Here is an 18,047-nt window from a genome sequence, read left to right as displayed (position 1 = left end):
TTAAAGAGAATTCAAACAAATCAGAATGTGAAGAAAAATATCATCATTTGAAAACTATTTTAAACTGGAAAATATGGAAAATGTTCTAATAAAAAAACCTTTACATTAAGATGGTAAATAAAGAATTGAACATTTGAAAAGTATATTTTTTAAACTTGAAAGAAAAACTGAACATTTGAATAACAAAAAAAATGTAAATTAAAAAAAAAAATACATTTGAAGAAATATTCTAAATAAAATAGTAAATGTAGAAGTTGAATTTAAAAATATCTAAATCTAACACTTTATTTTTTATTTTCATTGCGACCTCTTCTTCTGTTTTCGGCGTTTAGCCTGTATTCTATTGGCTACTTGGACGTGATTGACATGGAAGTACAGCATCATAGGAAGGATGACGCGGGCGGCGCCAATGACAGACGCCGTTTTGGAGTGGAAATGACATCAAAACGTCCGTCACACATTGTCAATCATCCCTCAGTACCCAATGGGCTCAAAGCCCCGCCCCCATCTCAAAAACAAAGAGTCTGGGTTGAAACTTTAAATCGATGTTTGAAAGTAAAGAGGGAGAGAAACGAAAAAACAAAATATCATTATTTCCCTTTAGCAACACTTTAAGGATGTTTAGATGCATTTTCAAGTTTAAAACTGGTTTCAAATCTCCTTTTTCAAATTAACAATCTGGTTTTTCAGTCACTTTATGCTGATCCTAAGGCGACCCCCCCCGGTTCTGATGCAGGACCCCCACAGCTCTCCTCTGAGATATTTACATTCTTTAAAACTGAAAGAGAAGCCGCCACGCTGACCGTGAACTGGGGCAGACGTCCGTGACGGATGGCGTTTGTCACCAGAGAGGACGCCGCCTGATTTAGAAATGAGCAGCTGTCAGTCATCCGTCAAGACAGCGGGCCAGAGGCGCTGGGACCACGCCTCCCGCCGTCGCACGCTGCCTGGAGGGTGAGGACTCTGCCACGCCCCATTCTGAAGAACTGAACATTTCAGGTTTTAGCGTTTTGCTGCAAACATCTGAGAGGGACTCCTGAACACGACGGCTTTGAGATGCAAACAAAAAACTCTGAACCAAATCCGTCAAACGGTGGACTAAAGGAGTCGGAGGAGGGAACATAAACCCAAACTGCATCCGGACGTTCAGAAAACAGCGCTGAGCTGTTGAGATGTTAGGAGTGTGCGTCCCTGCCGGGCGGAGACTCTTTGTCCTCGTCATCATCGCTCAGGAAAAACAGCGGGAACATCCCGAGAATGCAGCCGATGGACACACCGATGGCTTTGCCCTGCAGGGGGGGGGGGGACATCAGATCTGCTTATTTATGCAGTTTTCTCAACATGAAGATCCTCTGGATTTACTGGAATGACCGTCTTCCTCGTTGGTTCTTCATAGATGAACAGAACGGGGTCTCACCATGTGGGAGCTGAGCCGCGTCTGCCACATGTCCACCTGTTTGGGCGTCAGGTCTGGAACCTGCATCCCCAGTTTGGAGGCCAGAGCCTCGACGTAACCTGCAAGGCTGCAACAACCAGACGGGATGAGGACCAGCCTCAGAATCCTCACAGCAAAGAGAAGAGGAGAGAAACCTTCCTGCTCATTTAGAAGACTGATGAGGTTTCACAGCTGACAGACTAAAAGAAGTGAGAAACTCTTCGTCTTTAGATGCTTTGACGCTCTCCAACAAACTATCGTCATTTAAAAACACCAGAAATCAATATCTATTATGCCTTTAGTTCATATACAAACCAAACCACCAGACATTCAAAACCTTTGACTCCAAAACCATCAATAAAATGCTTTTTATTCACACTTATCAACAGAAAGTGGTTGATTTTTTCTAAAGGCAAAAGAAGACATAAAAATCCATGAACAGATTATGATCTAAGTAGTTTTGGATGCTCTTGTGATCAGGTTTAAAGGAAAGACCTGCATGATTTCATGGATTTAACAGACTGAAGCCGGTTTCTGTGGAGGTTTCACATCTTCTTCAGTTTCTATTTTGCTGATCCGGTTCTGTCCAGTTTAACATGAACAGAAACACAATCTACATTTAAAATGTTACTACAATTTTGTTCTTTTAATCCTTAAACTTATAAAACAAATAAAAAGATCTGAAACTACAACTTTTTTTATTATAAGGCTGGGAATTTGAGACCTTTAGAAACAGTTTCTCTTCCTAAAACTTTGAAAAATATAAACTTTAATTTTTACAAAGAGAAGAGGCCTCAATTTAAAAATAGAACAAAAATGAGATAAAAAATGAGCAAATGACAAAAAAACTTTTCAGTTTGGGAGAACTACAGTAACTAAATGATGCTTTTGACTAAAATACAAACAAAACTTAAAAAAATATATCTTTATCAGAGCCAACATGCATAACTCAATGTGAAGACATTTTTAAAAGGTTTCTCACCCGAGTCCGGCCAGATCTGAAACCAGGTTCCCCAGAGCTGCAGCTGCACAAACACAAAGACACACACTTTGATGCTGCTGCTGCACAAACACAAACACTTTGATGCTGCTGCTGCACAAACACAAAGACACACACTTTGATGCTGCTGCTGCACAAACACAAAGACAAACACTTTGATGCTGCAGCTGCACAAACACAAAGACAAGAACTTTGATGCTGCTGCTGCACAAAGACACACACTTTGATGCTGCTGCTGCACAAACACAAAGACACACACTTTGATGCTGCAGATGCACAAAGACACACACTTTGATGCTGCTGCTGCACAAACACAAAGACACACACTTTGATGCTGCTGCTGCACAAAGACAAACACTTTGATGCTGCAGCTGCACAAACACAAAGACAAGAACTTTGATGCTGCTGCTGCACAAAGACACACACTTTGATGCTGCTGCTGCACAAACACAAAGACACACACTTTGATGCTGCAGATGCACAAAGACACACACTTTGATGCTGCTGTTTGCAGCCTGGAGCTACACCGCAGAACGGAAAAGCACCGGCAATTAATGAGGGATGCTGCAGAATTCATCTGGAAGACGATTCATGCAGCTCTGTCATCTCTGAGAGCAATGTTTAGAGTCCCACTCTGATCATCTTTTGATCTGTTGTAAAAACGTTCCCACTGCTCTTTTATTTATTTAGGATTTTGCAGTTTTGCATTTTTTCTAAACGACAGGTTTCTGCAGAGCGACAGGAGTTCAATCAGTTTGGCCTCAAAATCCACAAATGTTCTAAAATTCATAAAGGAAAGTACAGAAAAGTCATTATTGGAGCAACGTTTACTGCCGCAGAGCAACCCCACCCCCTCTTTCCATCACCCATAACCGAGCAATGCAAGTGAAAATGCTCTAAAAAGTGAAATTTAGCTTTTAAATTTGTATTATTTATTTCTACATGTTTAAAAACGCCTGTAGCTCATTGAAAGTCATTAAAATGTTTGCTGTGGGGATCCTTCACAGGCTGATGTTGCTATTTGGAAGGAGATTTGCACAACGTAACTTCAGTATATTACAAATGTAAACTTCCTGTGTGTTAAAGAGGCCCACATACGGCCTGCTGTAATCTGCATTGATAAGAAGAGGAACGATAGAGAAGGTGGGAAACCTTTAAGATCAAAGAGGGGTTTCTCTTTTTTTGGAAAACCACCAGGATCTTCGGTCAGCTTGTTCCTCCTCTGCCTTCATGGTTTCTCTGCTCCTAAAGTCCACAGGAGCTGTAAAGACTCGGCCTCACAGGAGAAAATGTTTGCTGTGGTGCCACTAAAAGTGATGATCCTTGAAGGCACTGAGCTCAGGTGGACGTCCTTATCTCACGCCACGCACAGTAAAATATTGAAAGGCGCTTTCTTTCTTTTTTTTTTTTCTAAAAGCAATCAAAAAGATAAATGGACTCAGAAAACGATGAGGCCGTTCTAGAGCAGGAAGCACAGCAGAGGAGACATCAGGGCAGAGCTATTGATCCCCGCCCTCCGCCTCTGATTTGCACTTTGCAGAGGAAATCAAGAGGCACGTATCCATAGCAACCGAATAATCAAGCAGGCATCAGAGTGAAAAGATGAGGTCCAGTGCATTCACGTTTTGTTTTTGATGAGGGTCACCTCTGCTCCCAAATACCCAAAGACCACAAAGTGAATCCAACATTTAAAGAGGAAGTGTGAGAGAAGCAGAGTGAAGATGGAGATTATAGATCATACTCCTCAGTTTGGCCTTAATAACATATAAACTGGAAAAAGCCCCCTGAAACAACATAAGGTCCCAAAACGATGGGCTTTGCCTTCAAAAACGGTTCCGCTTTGTTCAATTTGAGTAATTCTGTGAGACACCAACTTAAGGAACAAAACATCTAAACCTTTGTGGTTCATGGACCAATTCCTTAGTCATTCATGATGTGGCTAAAGCCTTTGTGCAGGCGCCTGTCTGGGGGATTGACCCGTACAGGTGCTGCGGGGCTTTGGGTTGTCTGCACACACTGCTGTTGGACAGCCCTTGTGACACACTCTAGTCGTAAGACAGTTGCCAGTCCTAACTGACCGCACTCACAGGGTGTGCAGGTGATACGCAAGTACCAATAGAATAGAAGTTTACACTCCGGTTGTCTAATGTCCTCATTTCTAGCAGTCAGGCTGGGCGCACGTGTCCCATACCATGTGCCTGCGACTCACCCACTTCACCCTTACTTAGCCGAACGTGTTGTTCAGGCGTTCGCTACGTCCTGTCGCCTGCATCACGCATGTGTGTGAAGCCAGCGGTCTAGGCGGTCAGCCCAGTGAAGGCCTACCCATTATTTTCACCAGCAGAAAGCCTGCATTCCCCCCAAAGGGCTGTGGTGACTAAGGCGTGACGTGTGAACAAACCCAACCAAAAAAATGACATTTGTGTTTTTTTTGTTTGTGTTTTTATGTGAAACAATTCCACAGCAGAGGCTGGTGTGTAGCAGCACCCTCAGCAGGTTCATCTATACTTAGGGAACAATAATTAACCCAAACCTCCCACTAAGCAACAGGAAGACTCAGATAAATAACTAAAGAAAATGTAGCAAACATAATAAACAGAAAAAATGGTATCAAATTGAAGAAGTAAAGCTATAAATATTGTTGCAGAAGGAGGCGGTTCTTACAAGCCATGGTGGAGATCCCAAGAGTCACTCCGATGGAGAGTTCAATCTGTGTTCCCTGTCAAAATAAAACACAATTATTGAACATCAACCATCAATTCTGCATCAGGTCGCTGATGGTTCTTGTTGCTCCAGGTGACGTCTTGGACTTAAAATCCCTTCAAAGGTTTCGCCACTCGTCCAACTGGGTGAGAAGCCAAACGTTTCAAAACGGAAAGTTTCAAATTCAGTTGCCATGACCCAAATATAAGACTATTCAGCATTAAATAAAATAAAAAAAGAAGAATAGAAAATGTCAGTTTTTAAACTTACTGCTGCGATCATGATGGCGTTATCCAGAAAACCAAATCCAACAAAAGGAATGGCGTTGTGGAATAACACTGAAAATGAAGGAACAGAAATGTCAGCCTTTCCATTGAATGGAATGCCGATCTAAAGTACAATGTGTTTGTTATTTACAGATTTTCCAACATTCTTGGTTATTTATTATCAGAATTGAGGATTCTACCTTCATAAAGATCAATAAACTTCTTAAACTACTTCCTAAAGACACATTTAAGGTTCAGTTATAAAGAAACAGCATTAGATACGTTATTTTTGAATTCCTTTAACCCTATTCTTTAGAATAAAATGCAGCTCAGTGGGTTATATTCATATCCACAGTTTTTGATGAAGAACCTCTGTACATCATTTAAAGGTCTCTATCCTTCTGTTCTCTTTAGGAAGCAGCTCTGTCCTTCAGAGTTGGTTTCCTCATCATGAAGCTTTAAGTCTCCAGTGTTTGGATGGGTCTATGCGCTCCAGACTTCCTCTCACCGTATCTGATCTGGGCTTTTGTTGGCGGTGATGGCTGCAGCGTCTCTGAGAGAACAAGAACATAAAAAAAACAAATACATCAGAAGTTTTCCAATACGTGGACTTCAAACATCTGCAGCAACAGAGAGACGGTTTGTTTGACTCAAACTCATCGTTTTCCAAGAAAACGTCTGACAGAACTCAGGAACAAAGAAACCTCCTTCACTCTTTCCTGCCTTCACATCCACTAATTAACTCCAAAGTGGCTTTGGCACAATGCTACAAAATAAAAGTAGTTGAAATCTTCTCTTTCTGAAATATGGAGTACATCATCAGAATGTCAGATTCCTGCATCTGAAAAGGTGTTCCTCTCCACGTTTGGATGCAGCAGTGAGGCATCGATGTCCTTCATACTTCACCTTCTCCGTTCCTCATTAGAGTGGAGACATTTGATTTAATGAAGGTGTCCTTTTCAAACATGAAACTGCTGAATCATCTGGGATTCGTTTGTTTTAGTCAGCTGAGACTCTCCTGAAAATCTGTAGACAGCAAAAGTCTAAATAAATTGGAACGAAAAGAGCTCCTTCCATTTAAAATAGTTTATTTCTACTGATCGGGAAATATTTCTGAAATAGAAAATAAATATTGGTTCTAAATAACAAAAAACTTGCACATAAATTATATTGCAGTGGAAATGTATGATTAGTTGAGTAGCAAATTTGGTCATTTGAAATTGTGTTTAGATATGTACAGTATTTTCTAAAAGAACTTTATCATCTTTTGTTTGTGTTTTGGGGAAAAAATGTGTTTTATAAACCGATTTAATTTAAATCAATCTGCAGATGTACACAAAAAAATCCACTCAAAAATTCAAGGTTCATAACTTTTATCTAGATCCTTGTTTCTTAAATCTTTTGTTTTGAAAATAATTTGAATTAAAATAATAAAACATAACTATTTTTAATACATTAAATATATTCCATTTAAAGTTTTCTAATACTCCATAAATGTAGTTTATCATCCATCAGGGAAATTATAAATAAATCAAAAATCAAGCTTAGATTTGATTCTTTATCGTTTGTTGAGGCTAAAGTGAGTTTTTATTCTAACCAAATGTAGTCAGGCAGAAATCTACATTAGTTATTAATTTATTACTACAACAGTATTAAGCTCCTTTTGCCTCAGCAGTGCAGAGTTTTATTGACATTCATGCACAGCCAGATGTGTTAGGAACCTTCCTGTGCATCTATTGATCTGTATGGTGGAGAGAAGCAGCAGAAACTCCAACTGAACTGTAAACAGGGATCACTGCAGCCCACAGCGGTCGGGTTTAAAATCCAATTACAGCAAAAAAAACGTTCACTTTCTGACCTGCAGAGCTCCACTTTATAATCTGCAGCTCAGCTCGCATTTGAAGGTTTGTCAGCTCTTTTTTGCCAGCTCTCCCCCTCCCATCAGCCGGAGCTCATTAGCATGTGGCGCGCTCATTAACAAGTCCGATGACAATTAAGAAGCCATAGTGATTAACTGCTTTCCAACACTAACAGTTGTCCAAGAAACTGAAAGGTTATTTTTGGATTGGGGATTCTGAAGCAGTTTCCAAACAGAACCAGGATTTGAAGACCAAAACTCACAAACACACCGACAGAGGAAAGAGGAAAGCAGAATGTGGGTCCTCAAAGAAAATGTGCTGCTTATGGGATCTGATGCTAAACTCTGATTGGTCTTCAGGTGTTTCTACCTGCAGAAGGTTGTGACGGATGGTTCATGTTTGGGTTCATCCTCACTTCCTGCTCAGAGTGACAGGATCGGTTCAATTACAGCTAAAAAAAACGTCACTTTTTGACCTTTTAGTGATTAGTAAATAGAATTGTTCTCTTTTTGGAATATTCCAGCAAATCTCTGTCTTTTGACTCACATCTACAGAAGTTAAAACTCTGAAAACAAAATCCGTCCTGTGTGACGTGTGCATGCACGTTCGCACATGCAGACACACACCAATTCATATTTACAATCTTTGAATTTTTCTTTTAAGGTAACCTGTTTGTCAACTTCAGGGAACGGCCTGATTAAAGCACTTGTTCTTTGTGAGTCCTGAGGTGCCATAAGGTGTCTACCACACCTTATGGCTTAGTCATAACTGCCCCCACGGGTGGAAACGGGCTGTCTGCTGGCCAAAAAATGAGCAAATCTGTACGGGGCATCCAAACTATGCAGGGTAAAGAGTAAAAACACACGTGCCTTTTTTTCCCTACGTGTTTGCATCTTGACTGTTAGAAATAAGGAAATCAGATAATCAGAGTGTAGATGGGTGTAGGAATCTATGGGCGTCCCACAATCACTGATGTATCACCAGCACACCCCATGCAGCGTGTGTGCGGTCAATAAGGGATCAGTACTCACACCTCACTAATGACTAGATTAGGGCGCCGTAAGACAGTATGTCACAGTGCGTGTACCTTACCAATACTTCACAGTACACAGCGTGACCACGGCCGGGGGTTGGACCCTTTAACGCTAACAGAACCATTGGGTGCCGTTCCTTACAGACCAAACCAACGCGAAAGCCCCCAAGTCCCACCTAACCATTTAGAAAAACACATTTTATGTTTGTGTAAGCATTAAGACATTCTTTTATCAGATGTAGCTAAATAATTATATTAATATAAATATTTATATTAATTGAAGCATAACAGGGTTATAATTCTATTACTTTAGACAGCAGCAGCACATGCAAGTTCCTTTCAAATTAAACATTTATGTCAATAGAGATCCTGCTGCAGTTGATTTACCAGCAAACATGTTCTATTAATGAACCATTCTGATCAAACCATAAGTTTGGTTAGTTACCTGACAAAACTTTACCAACAAACCTATTATAGATTTAGATAATTAGCTTTTTCCCCAAAGCCAAAGCAGTAAAGAGTCAACTAAAGAACAGAGAATAAAGCTAAATAAAGTATAAACTTTTACCATTACAATTTACAAGCTTTCTGAAGTCTTTCAGCTCAGTTTGAAGGTTTTTCTCATCTGACGTTTTCAAATCTAAAACTGCTCCAATTACCGTTTCCTTCCACATCTTCCCAAAACGTAGCAGGTGCTGCTCAGCGCCCTGACAAACTGAACATCTGCCTGAAAACTCAGAGGAAATCATTTCCAACACGTCTCAGCAGACTCTCTGCACAGCAGGAGGAGATTGACAAGTTTGTCATGGAGAGTTGGAGCGATGCTTTCAGGGAGCGACAGACTGAAAGACTATTCTAGGCAACAGAAGGACTGTTACTTTCCAAACTTTAGATTTAGAAAACCTTTTTGTTTATTTCCACATAAAATAGCAACATAAGGAAACTAAATCCTCTAGCTTTGATTCAGTCCGTGAGCAAACGCAGTCCTAGATAATCCTCTGAATTATAGAAACTGCTGTAAAATCCAGATTTCTAAAACAGAATCGCTCTCAAAGAACGTCTGTACTGGAAAGACGGTGAACATCCCAGAGAATCTCTTGATGAGGAAGAATTGTGATTTTTTTTTAAGAACTCACAGCCAGTTTACTTCCAAATAAATGAGACCACACAGAAATAGTATCTGGAAAACGCAGAAACAGCATAAAGGCTACACATTTTTGATCATTTTTCCATCTCCTTTCAACAGCAAATATTCCAATGTTGTCTTTTCTGCTGTCAGTGTAAAAACATGCAAGATCCAGAGCAATAAAAAGCTATTTTTTAGGGTTTTAAATTAAAGTTTGCCTCCAACATTATCACGTCAAATAACACAATGTGTGTTTTTGGATTCCAGCCACGAATTAAGTTTTTCCAGAACACAAGTAAATACATTCTTTGACTAAATATAGGAAATATGTCTCAAAAATATGAAAATATAAGATTAGTTCTGATACATGAAAGACATTTCATTTTTCTTGGAGCATTAATAAAGTAAATAACTGCTGAAACCAGTAAATGACACTAAAAGTGCTGTTTTACACGTCCAAAGAAACTTTTCTGATTTTTCACATTACTTAGTTATGATTTCAAAGCAAGTACGAGAATGTACTGTCCTTTATTTAGTATTTGGAGAGTGCACTGACTAAAGTGAGTTTTTAAGTGAGTTCTCTAGGCAATTAGAAAATAGAGCCCCCCCCACCCTACGTGTGTTTTACAGCAGACAGAACTGACTTCATCCTATAACAAACCGTTGTTTTTAATAACAGCTTGAGACACTTTGATAGAGTCCCACTCCGATCATCATCTGATCTATTGTCAAAGTGGTCTTTTAATTATGATTGGGCTGTTTTTTTTAGGCCAAATCAAATAACGTATCATTTCCGAGGAAATAGTTTCTGCAGTAGTTCTTTGGAAATTTACCTCTGAGTTGTGGGCAGGACCTTTGGCACAGAGGAAGACCGCCTCCACTTCCCATCATCCATCCGTTCACAGTCTCTTCCAATCGCTTTCAGCCCTTCACACCCCCAACCTAACATTACCGATGAAAAATTGGAGCGATCCAGCGTTACAATTTTTGAGTCGCATGGCAGCTCAGACCAGATGACCCCACTCCAGACGTTAACGTTGGGAGTGGCGTCATCTGGTCCCCACAAGACAGTGGACTAAACCTTTTTTCTTCATGACTTTTGATCTTCACATGGATTACATGGATGTGATTACATTACATTATAATTGTGTTCCTATAGCAATGTGTCATTTTGACATGAATATAACAATTATCAAGATCATTAGAGCTAAAAGTAAAACTAAAAAGCAGAAAATTAATCATTTATGATATACAAATGTGTTTTTTATGAAGTGGGTATATTTTGTCCTTAAAAAATACAGAAAGGATAAATGGCTTTGTATTTAAAGAACTGTTAAATGTCACAGCGCTCTAAGTGAGACTCATTACCGGCAAGTCTGCCTTTCCGGCGGCAATCATAAACTGTAAATACGAGAGCTGGTGGTGGCCGGCAGTTTTTATAATTGATGTTTGTAACCTCTCCTTCAGAGGACTGTCCACCGCATTTTTAACAGCTTCTGCGCCACCTGAATTCCCATCATTCTTGAACTATGCATGCAGACGTTAACGAGGAACTGCCGATCGGCCTTAATTAGTCCCCCGAGGATAGTAATCATTGGCGGGAGCTTCATTGTTGACCTATAACGCCACAATAGACAAACCTCCATTCGCCGACAGCACTCCACTGTAAATGCCTCCAACAATCTAAACGACGTCAACCGTGCATAAACTAGGTAAACAAACAGTGCTTTCAGACACAGCACAGTCCAGATGAAGCAACACGAGGCACCGCAGACCCACGCCGCCGTTTAATTGGACTCGGTGGGACACCCTCTAAAGCTGGTGGAAAATAGTGTTGCAGAAAAACAAAAAACTTCCTTCTACTTCATGTGAATAGTCATTAAAAAAAATAATACATACTAACGTCATGTTCTGTTGATGTAAAAGGACTTTTAGAGTTTAGACAATACTGTCCACAAATAAAAAGTCAATACTTCGTTTTCAAATGGGATTAAATTAGTTCCAGCAATGTACTTCAAGTACAAAGTTAGATGTTTATTGATATTTTAACAGCCTGTTACATGTCACTAGCTAAGTAATTCAAGGAAAGTGTGTGTGTGTGTGTGTGTATGTATGTGTATGTATATATATGTATATATATATATATATATATACATATACATATACATATACATATACATATACATATACATATACATATATATATATATATATATATATATATATATATATATATATATATAAGGGTTGTGCCGATGGACGATATCCATCGTGATGGGTGACTGACATCCCGATGGAGAGACCACCATCGTGATGCCACGCCCCCGCCACGTTGCGCGTCGACACCATAAGCCGCGGTTACATGTACAAAATATCTTGATGGGATCAATGGTTGGATTAGAATCCAACCGTGTACATGGGCCCAGAAAAATGTTTTCAGAATATAAAAACGTTCACATGGGTCACACTTTCCGTCGGAATAAATCATTCGCACATGCGCAGTAGGGTTTGAAAACCGGAAGGATATAAATTCCGCCGAGCGGCTTTTTTTCCAAACTTTATTGAATGTAACTATTCAATACAAAACGATAACAGCGCCGAGCGGCTATATATATTGACATGTCAGCTCGGTAAAATACGAGATGATCTTCTAAACGTGCTTTTAATAATGTTACGGTTATTATGAAACACCTGTTCGCTCATCATTTGAATTTTAATCCGTGTGGTCAGTGCTTTTTCTGAACGAAGCCAGGATTAGCAGTATGCTAACACGGGCTAACAACATTAGCTTTGGGTGGTGCTGCTTGCTGGCTGCACGTAAACATGTAAGAATAACATCAGCCTTTATTTAGTCGGGACACGACTGGAAACACAAATCCGCGTGATTGTTTGAATGTTTTCTAAGGACTGAGCGACATTTCTGCTTTGAAGCTCAAACCGCTGTGTGTGTCTGCTGACGATCCGAGCTGTGCTCAGACACACACTTTTAGACCCGGTTCTGAGTTCGGTTGATTGTACCCCTAGAGCTGCGGGACGGATCGCAGTCTTAAATCTCCCACACATACCGCTCATGTACCCCCCCCCCCCCCCCCCCCCCCCCCCTTCCCATCAAACACAAAGCTGTAAGTCCGCGCTCCACCGGTCCACTTCACTAGTTAAGTGCGGGAGCGGATTACTTCTTTTCTATTTTGTGTGTTACTTTTTTTGTTAAAGTCACTTCCCTCAGTTTATACTGGATCATCGCGGATTAGTCATTAGTTGGGAAATAAAATGAAAAAAGCAAAAAAACGAATAGCAGTTATATAAGAACGAAAAATGTAAAGATACCCCCCCCCCACCATGTCATCGTCCATCCCGATGGTTGACAGCAAACATCGTCAACGGCCAATTTAAGGGACATCGCCCAACCCTAATATATAACCCTGTATATGTATATGTATATATATATATATATATATATATATATATATATATATATATATATATATATATATATATATATATATATATATATATATATATATATATATATATATATATATATATATATATACACACACACACACACACACACATATAGTCTTAAAAACAACATGAAAAAAGGGGAATAATTAACTCCTGATGTGTGACAGAAGCTGTCAGAGAATAAAGGCATCTATTCAAATTTCAGGACATTGTGCTGCTGGAACGCGGCAGAAAAACAACATATCTGTGGAAAAAGCCCTAATGAGAACATCTCATAAGTAAACAAACCATTTTTAAAAGACTGTCAAAAACTAGGATTTTTGTCCCATTTTAAAATAAAACATTACAGGTTCAGTGACATGAAAGTAATTCTGAGGCAAAACAACTACTGGCAGCAATTAAAACGATGAAATGTATGAATATGATATTGTAGATAAAATGATGGATCTTGGTTGTATTTCTATATTTACATTGTTTTACCTGTTAATATTGCTCCTATTGTTCATTTATATGTATTGTATTTTTACCATTTACAATGTTTTTTATAAATCTCCTTTATGTTGTATTTCTGTTTTGCATTTCACATGTTTTTAGGGAGAAAAATGTACCACCTGACCAGGGACTACAGATGAAAAATAGCCTTTTGGCTAATTCTGCCTCATTTGTAAAGATGCTTTTTTACTATGCAATATCCCTGCCAACTAAACTAATAAATAAATAAATAAATAAATAAATAAATATATAAAAAGGTGTGATGAGAGCAGCCATGTTTTTGGTTAAAAGAGCACTAAGAAAGAGTCAGGAGGCAGAACTGAAGATGTTGGTTCTCTCTAGGACTGACGAAGATCAGAGGAACAACTCATCTTAGATGATTTGGAAATAAATGATAAATGCTGGGAAGCAGATGGAGATGGTATTAAGTCCCACTCCAATCCTCTTTTGATCTATTGTAAAAGTCTTCCCAGTGGCCTTTTCATTACCATTATTCTATTTTTAGGCAAAGTTAAAAAAAAACTGTGTCCTTTCCTAGGACATAGTCTTTGCAGATCGGCAGTTGTTCATTAGAAATTCGCCTCTGAATTGTGGGCGGGATTGTTGGCATGGAGTACGACTTCCCATCATCCCTTTGTTTACACATTCTCCTGCTAGCTCACAGCCCTTCACAACCCCGACCTAACTTTACCGATGCAACACAGATGGCGAGCGATATCTGAGCTGAACAGTTTAGATCCAGATGCCAGCTCAGACGTCTACGTGGTCGTCTGCAAGCGGACGCATCACAATGGAGCGGAGCAGGGACCTTGGCTGTAGCACTGACGTCACAGCTACAAGCCATTTCAAACTGCATTTTTGCGTCTGCTCCTGATTCACAAGATGAATACAGAAATGCAATTTGAGCTTAGATGTGTCTTCCATCATGAGAAAATGCCACAAGAACATGTTAAAAAACACAATTTTTCATTGGAGGGGGTCTTTAAATGATGAAAAATGACCAGTTTTTTTAACGAAACTGTCAGAGGAAATGGAAAAAAAGGTGCTACTTCTGTTCAAAACTGCCCCATTGAACAAACCAGAAATAGAAGAGTAATACAACTTTTTTTCCCTACACACACAAAGGAGCCATTACCTTCTTAAAAAAAACAAATAAACAAAGGTTCAGGTAACGGTCTAAGGAACTGTTCTATTTTAATGCCAGTATTTTGGATTTTTGTAACTTGAAACTTTGAAAAAGTTAGAAGAAACAGGGAAAAGTAAAACCTGCACAGCCTACAGCTTTTCATCAACTTTAACATAAATCACGATGAAACTGCAGATTATTTTAATCCCTGTGGTGCAGAGAGAAGATCAACTGTTCGGGTCAAATTCTCTCAAGAGAAACTTAAAAGCTCTTTGCTGCTGAGCTGACATTCAGCGCTTTACAGAACATTAGAGCAGTGGTGACCTTTACTCAGAGTAACCAGGGGATTTGAAAATCTGCATGCCTTCTTGAATTATTAACCTTTATTTTTCCATCTCCAGCTAAAGGGAAAACACTGTTGTGAAGCTGAGTTATGTACAAACTATGCTTCTAATCCAGTTCTTACTCAATTAACTTAGCTGAATGTTTCTTTAGCACTGAAGGCTACCAGGGAATAAATGTCTCAATGACGTCCAAAATGTCCCAAATCTGAGCTACAGCTGGAAAAACAGTTATCTGAATTTTTTTTCCCCCCCACATCTCTCTTTACTAGACCTGATCCTGATTACCTAAATCAGGTGTAATCAGATGATAGAAGCAAATGAACAGATCTCCAAAACATTTTTTTTCAAACAAAACAGAGATAAATGTTTTTTCCAAGATTAATGACTAAAAAAGTGGATATTCTGTGATTAAACAGAAACATTTTGGAAAACGGCCTGAGAAATGTGGGATTTAAAAGACAATTCAAAAAGGTCTGGTTGGTACAAACAAATATTGATATGATGATTGCCCCCAGTACCACTGCTCATTCCCCTCCGGGAATCAAACCCTGGATTCCTGCGTGATAGCCTTTCACCTTACCAACCGAGCTATCCAGCCGCTAAAAGAATGTTCTTTCAATTTCACATTTTTTAGTTTCAATTCTTGAGCAAACTTTACTTGTAATGTGCTGTGATGGTGAGTCACTACGGTTTTACCCTGACATGACTTTTTTTGTCTTTGGGGAAACAAACTATATGTTTGGCAACTCAAAAAAAGGGGAAGCGCACAAGCATAAATCAAGAAAAGGTACAATTATATTTATTAAAGAACATTTTTACTATTATCCCAGTACTGAAAATGTACTAATGTACTATATAATGTTTAAATCTATGGCATCTGCTAGATTAAAGGTCAGAAGAAAAGCCTTTGATGTTTGTGAGAAAAATGGCTGAGAAAAATGTTTAATTTCTCCCAGATATCTTGCAATCCAATCAGCCTTTGATGTATTGTAAAAGTATTCCCAATGATCTTTTTATTTTATTTTTTAATTAACCTTCATTTATCCAGGCAGGACAGATCAAGAACAACATCATTATTTACAACTGTGGTCTGGCTAGAGGAGAGTGTCTCTCTGTGCTTTAAAACCAGGAGGCTGTGCTTCCTCCTCCACCAGTTACGTGCGAGAGGTTTCATCCATATTTAACACCTGCTCCGGATGATGATTATTCTCCACGATTATCTTCCTCAGCATTTTCAGGATATTTTCCAGACGCTTCTGAGTCAGCTGATGCCAATTCTCCATGCAGGGGTTCGGGCTTCGGTTGGTAGCGATTCAGGAACCGGTGGAAATAGCTGTGAAATATTCCTTAGCAGGCACGAGCCGACGTCCACAAATGGATGGATCAGAATGGAGTGGAACAGGAAGCTTGTGGCCCGACCAGCATATTTTCTACATCACAAATATGAGGATTTTTCCATCTACTCCCCATTCACAAGGATTTGAATGAAGAAATACTCAGAATTACCATTTTGAGTTTAATTTTCTTTATACATGCCCTATACTACATCAGAAAAACACCAAAAACATTTTTTGTTGTCAGAGTCGGTCTTTAAACTCTATTTTGTCTACCCGTATAACTTTTCTAATGGAGTTCCACAAGGCCACATGCTGGGGCCCCCCTTTTTATTTTTGCAATGTTCAAATCCTCCAGAGGTTAGTAAATCCTTTGGATCTCAGCTTAGTCTTTTCAAAAAGCCTTTTTTGATGGCACAAGAACTTTTTTTTAACTCTAAAATCATGGTTTATATTTGAGTGGAACAGATTCAAGCAAGCAATAGCCATGGCATGTGACCAGGATCAATCAAAACAAATGACTGCATAAGACAAGAAAAAATCCTTCTGAACATGTCTATTGCACATCAAAAGACTTACCACTGAATTTTAATTACTTCTAAATTAAGTTTTTTAAACGTAGAGAGACTCACTGTAGTTAATTTGACACCAAATCTGCCAATTTTTGCCCTGGAGTCCCAACTTTGTGGTTTGTTATTGCAAATGGCCAAAAGATAAGAAAATAACAAGCTTTTGATCCAGTATAATATTAAATTCAATCACCTTGTTATTAGAAACAATCATAAAACTAATAATAATCAAAGGAAGACAATTATTTATTTGACAAACTCCCTAATTTTATATTATTTGCACTTAATTATATGTCGACATGTTGTTTGGATACCCTGGTTATTCTGCATTATTGATTTATGAGCAAAAGTAAGAAAAAACTTGGTCTCCCATTCATTCTCACAACTTCTTCCACTGGACACTAACTGGACCTGCCCCCCCCCCCCCCCCCCCCCCGACTGACTGACATGCGCAGTTCGTCTCTTACCTTGAGCGATGGCGATGGACTCGAAACTCTGCAGCTCGTTCAGTAAGCAGGACCTCTCCTTTGGGTGAAGGCGGTAGATAAACTCCTTTGCCCTCTTTGGGGAGTTCAGCGGCTCCCACGGCTCGTTTCTCCCGTGGGTTCCCATCCAGCAGCTCGGCACGTGCCGCCCAGTACCCGGCAGCCTCTGCGCCGTCACCGGCGGCGGGGCAGCTTGCCTCAGTCCCCTCGGTAACTTCTGAAAAGCTGGCCAAATAGCTTTTTGGAGGTAAATCTTCAGCATCGTGGCGGCGTGAACTACTCAAACGTTGGAGAAAAACAAAAAACGCTATTCTTGGCAAATGTATCGCTGACCTCCGACACCCGCGCGCCTTATTCTCCCAGCTCCACCAACGGCTGCCGGGACTCGGACTCGGAGAAGTTCAGAGACCTCAATGGGAGACAAGTCGACGACTTTGGAGGTCAGTTTCCGAGAGACCCGCGGTAAAGTCGGAGCACTCGAACATCTCTTCTCGTACTGTCCGCCGCCTCAAACTGGTCATGGTCTCCCTACAGTGTCCCGGTTAAAAACTGTGCACGTGAAGCTACGCCCAAACTAGACAAGCTAAGTCAGAAGAAAAGCCCTTATAGAACTAAATATAACACTCACTTCCTGTCTTTCAAAATAAAACACTGTTTTTCCGGTTAAACCCTTTCATAATAATTTGACCGTTTCAAAGCAAAATTACAAAACGAGAATCCACTTTCTTAAAGGAGGATATTATAATCAATAGTTGTTTTTGTATTACAAAACCAATTCACCAAATGGCTATTTATGACTTTTGTCTTAAG

General features: G+C 39.6%; 3 protein-coding genes across 4 annotated transcripts in view; all 3 read right to left on the bottom strand.

The window, feature by feature from the left end:
• LOC110015840 (CD209 antigen-like protein E) overlaps positions 1-18,047 on the bottom strand; it is a 900,664-nt gene that overhangs the window by 348,564 nt on the left and 534,053 nt on the right. The gene's annotated exons all lie outside the window — the stretch shown is intronic.
• On the bottom strand, positions 393-18,024 carry LOC101169792 (transmembrane protein 65). Of its 2 annotated transcripts, none has more exons than XM_023959763.1 (7): positions 17,220-18,024; positions 5,913-5,957; positions 5,409-5,476; positions 5,100-5,154; positions 2,418-2,460; positions 1,418-1,562; positions 393-1,289 (listed from the first exon to the last, which is right to left on the bottom strand). In XM_023959763.1, exons 1-7 carry the CDS (start codon positions 17,497-17,499, stop codon positions 1,176-1,178), a joined length of 750 nt encoding a protein of 249 aa, XP_023815531.1. In that variant the 5' UTR covers positions 17,500-18,024; the 3' UTR covers positions 393-1,175. The 2 variants fall into 2 exon arrangements, with proteins under 2 accessions (XP_023815531.1, XP_023815532.1); XM_023959764.1 differs by having other exon boundaries at positions 1,418-1,523; positions 17,220-18,013.
• Positions 1,176-17,499, bottom strand: LOC111948219 (transmembrane protein 65-like). Its single transcript, XM_023960207.1, has 5 exons — positions 17,220-17,499; positions 5,409-5,476; positions 5,100-5,154; positions 1,418-1,515; positions 1,176-1,289 (listed from the first exon to the last, which is right to left on the bottom strand). The coding sequence occupies exons 1-5, from the start codon at positions 17,497-17,499 to the stop codon at positions 1,176-1,178; spliced, it is 615 nt and encodes a 204-aa protein (XP_023815975.1).

The sequence above is a fragment of the Oryzias latipes genome, chromosome 11, assembly GCF_002234675.1.
Source record: "Oryzias latipes chromosome 11, ASM223467v1".
Classification (NCBI taxonomy): domain Eukaryota; kingdom Metazoa; phylum Chordata; class Actinopteri; order Beloniformes; family Adrianichthyidae; genus Oryzias; species Oryzias latipes.
Note: the sequence above shows the minus strand (reverse complement) of the source record. Positions and strands in the feature narration are given on the sequence as shown.

Excerpts from the sequence above, each read along its gene's own strand:
- LOC101169792 (XM_023959763.1), bottom strand. The coding sequence starts at position 17,499 with ATGCTGAAGATTTACCTCCAAAAAGCTATTTGGCCAGCTTTTCAGAAG. Across the intron at positions 2,461-5,099 it reads TGGGATCTCCACCATGGCTT|CTGCAGCTCTGGGGAACCTG; the intron begins GTAAGAACCGCC and ends GTGTTTGTGCAG. Across the intron at positions 1,290-1,417 it reads CGCGGCTCAGCTCCCACATG|GGCAAAGCCATCGGTGTGTC; the intron begins GTGAGACCCCGT and ends CCCCCCCTGCAG.
- LOC111948219 (XM_023960207.1), bottom strand. The coding sequence starts at position 17,499 with ATGCTGAAGATTTACCTCCAAAAAGCTATTTGGCCAGCTTTTCAGAAG. Across the intron at positions 5,477-17,219 it reads GTCCATCGCCATCGCTCAAG|TGTTATTCCACAACGCCATT; the intron begins GTAAGAGACGAA and ends CTTCATTTTCAG. Across the intron at positions 5,155-5,408 it reads ACGCCATCATGATCGCAGCA|GGAACACAGATTGAACTCTC; the intron begins GTAAGTTTAAAA and ends TTATTTTGACAG.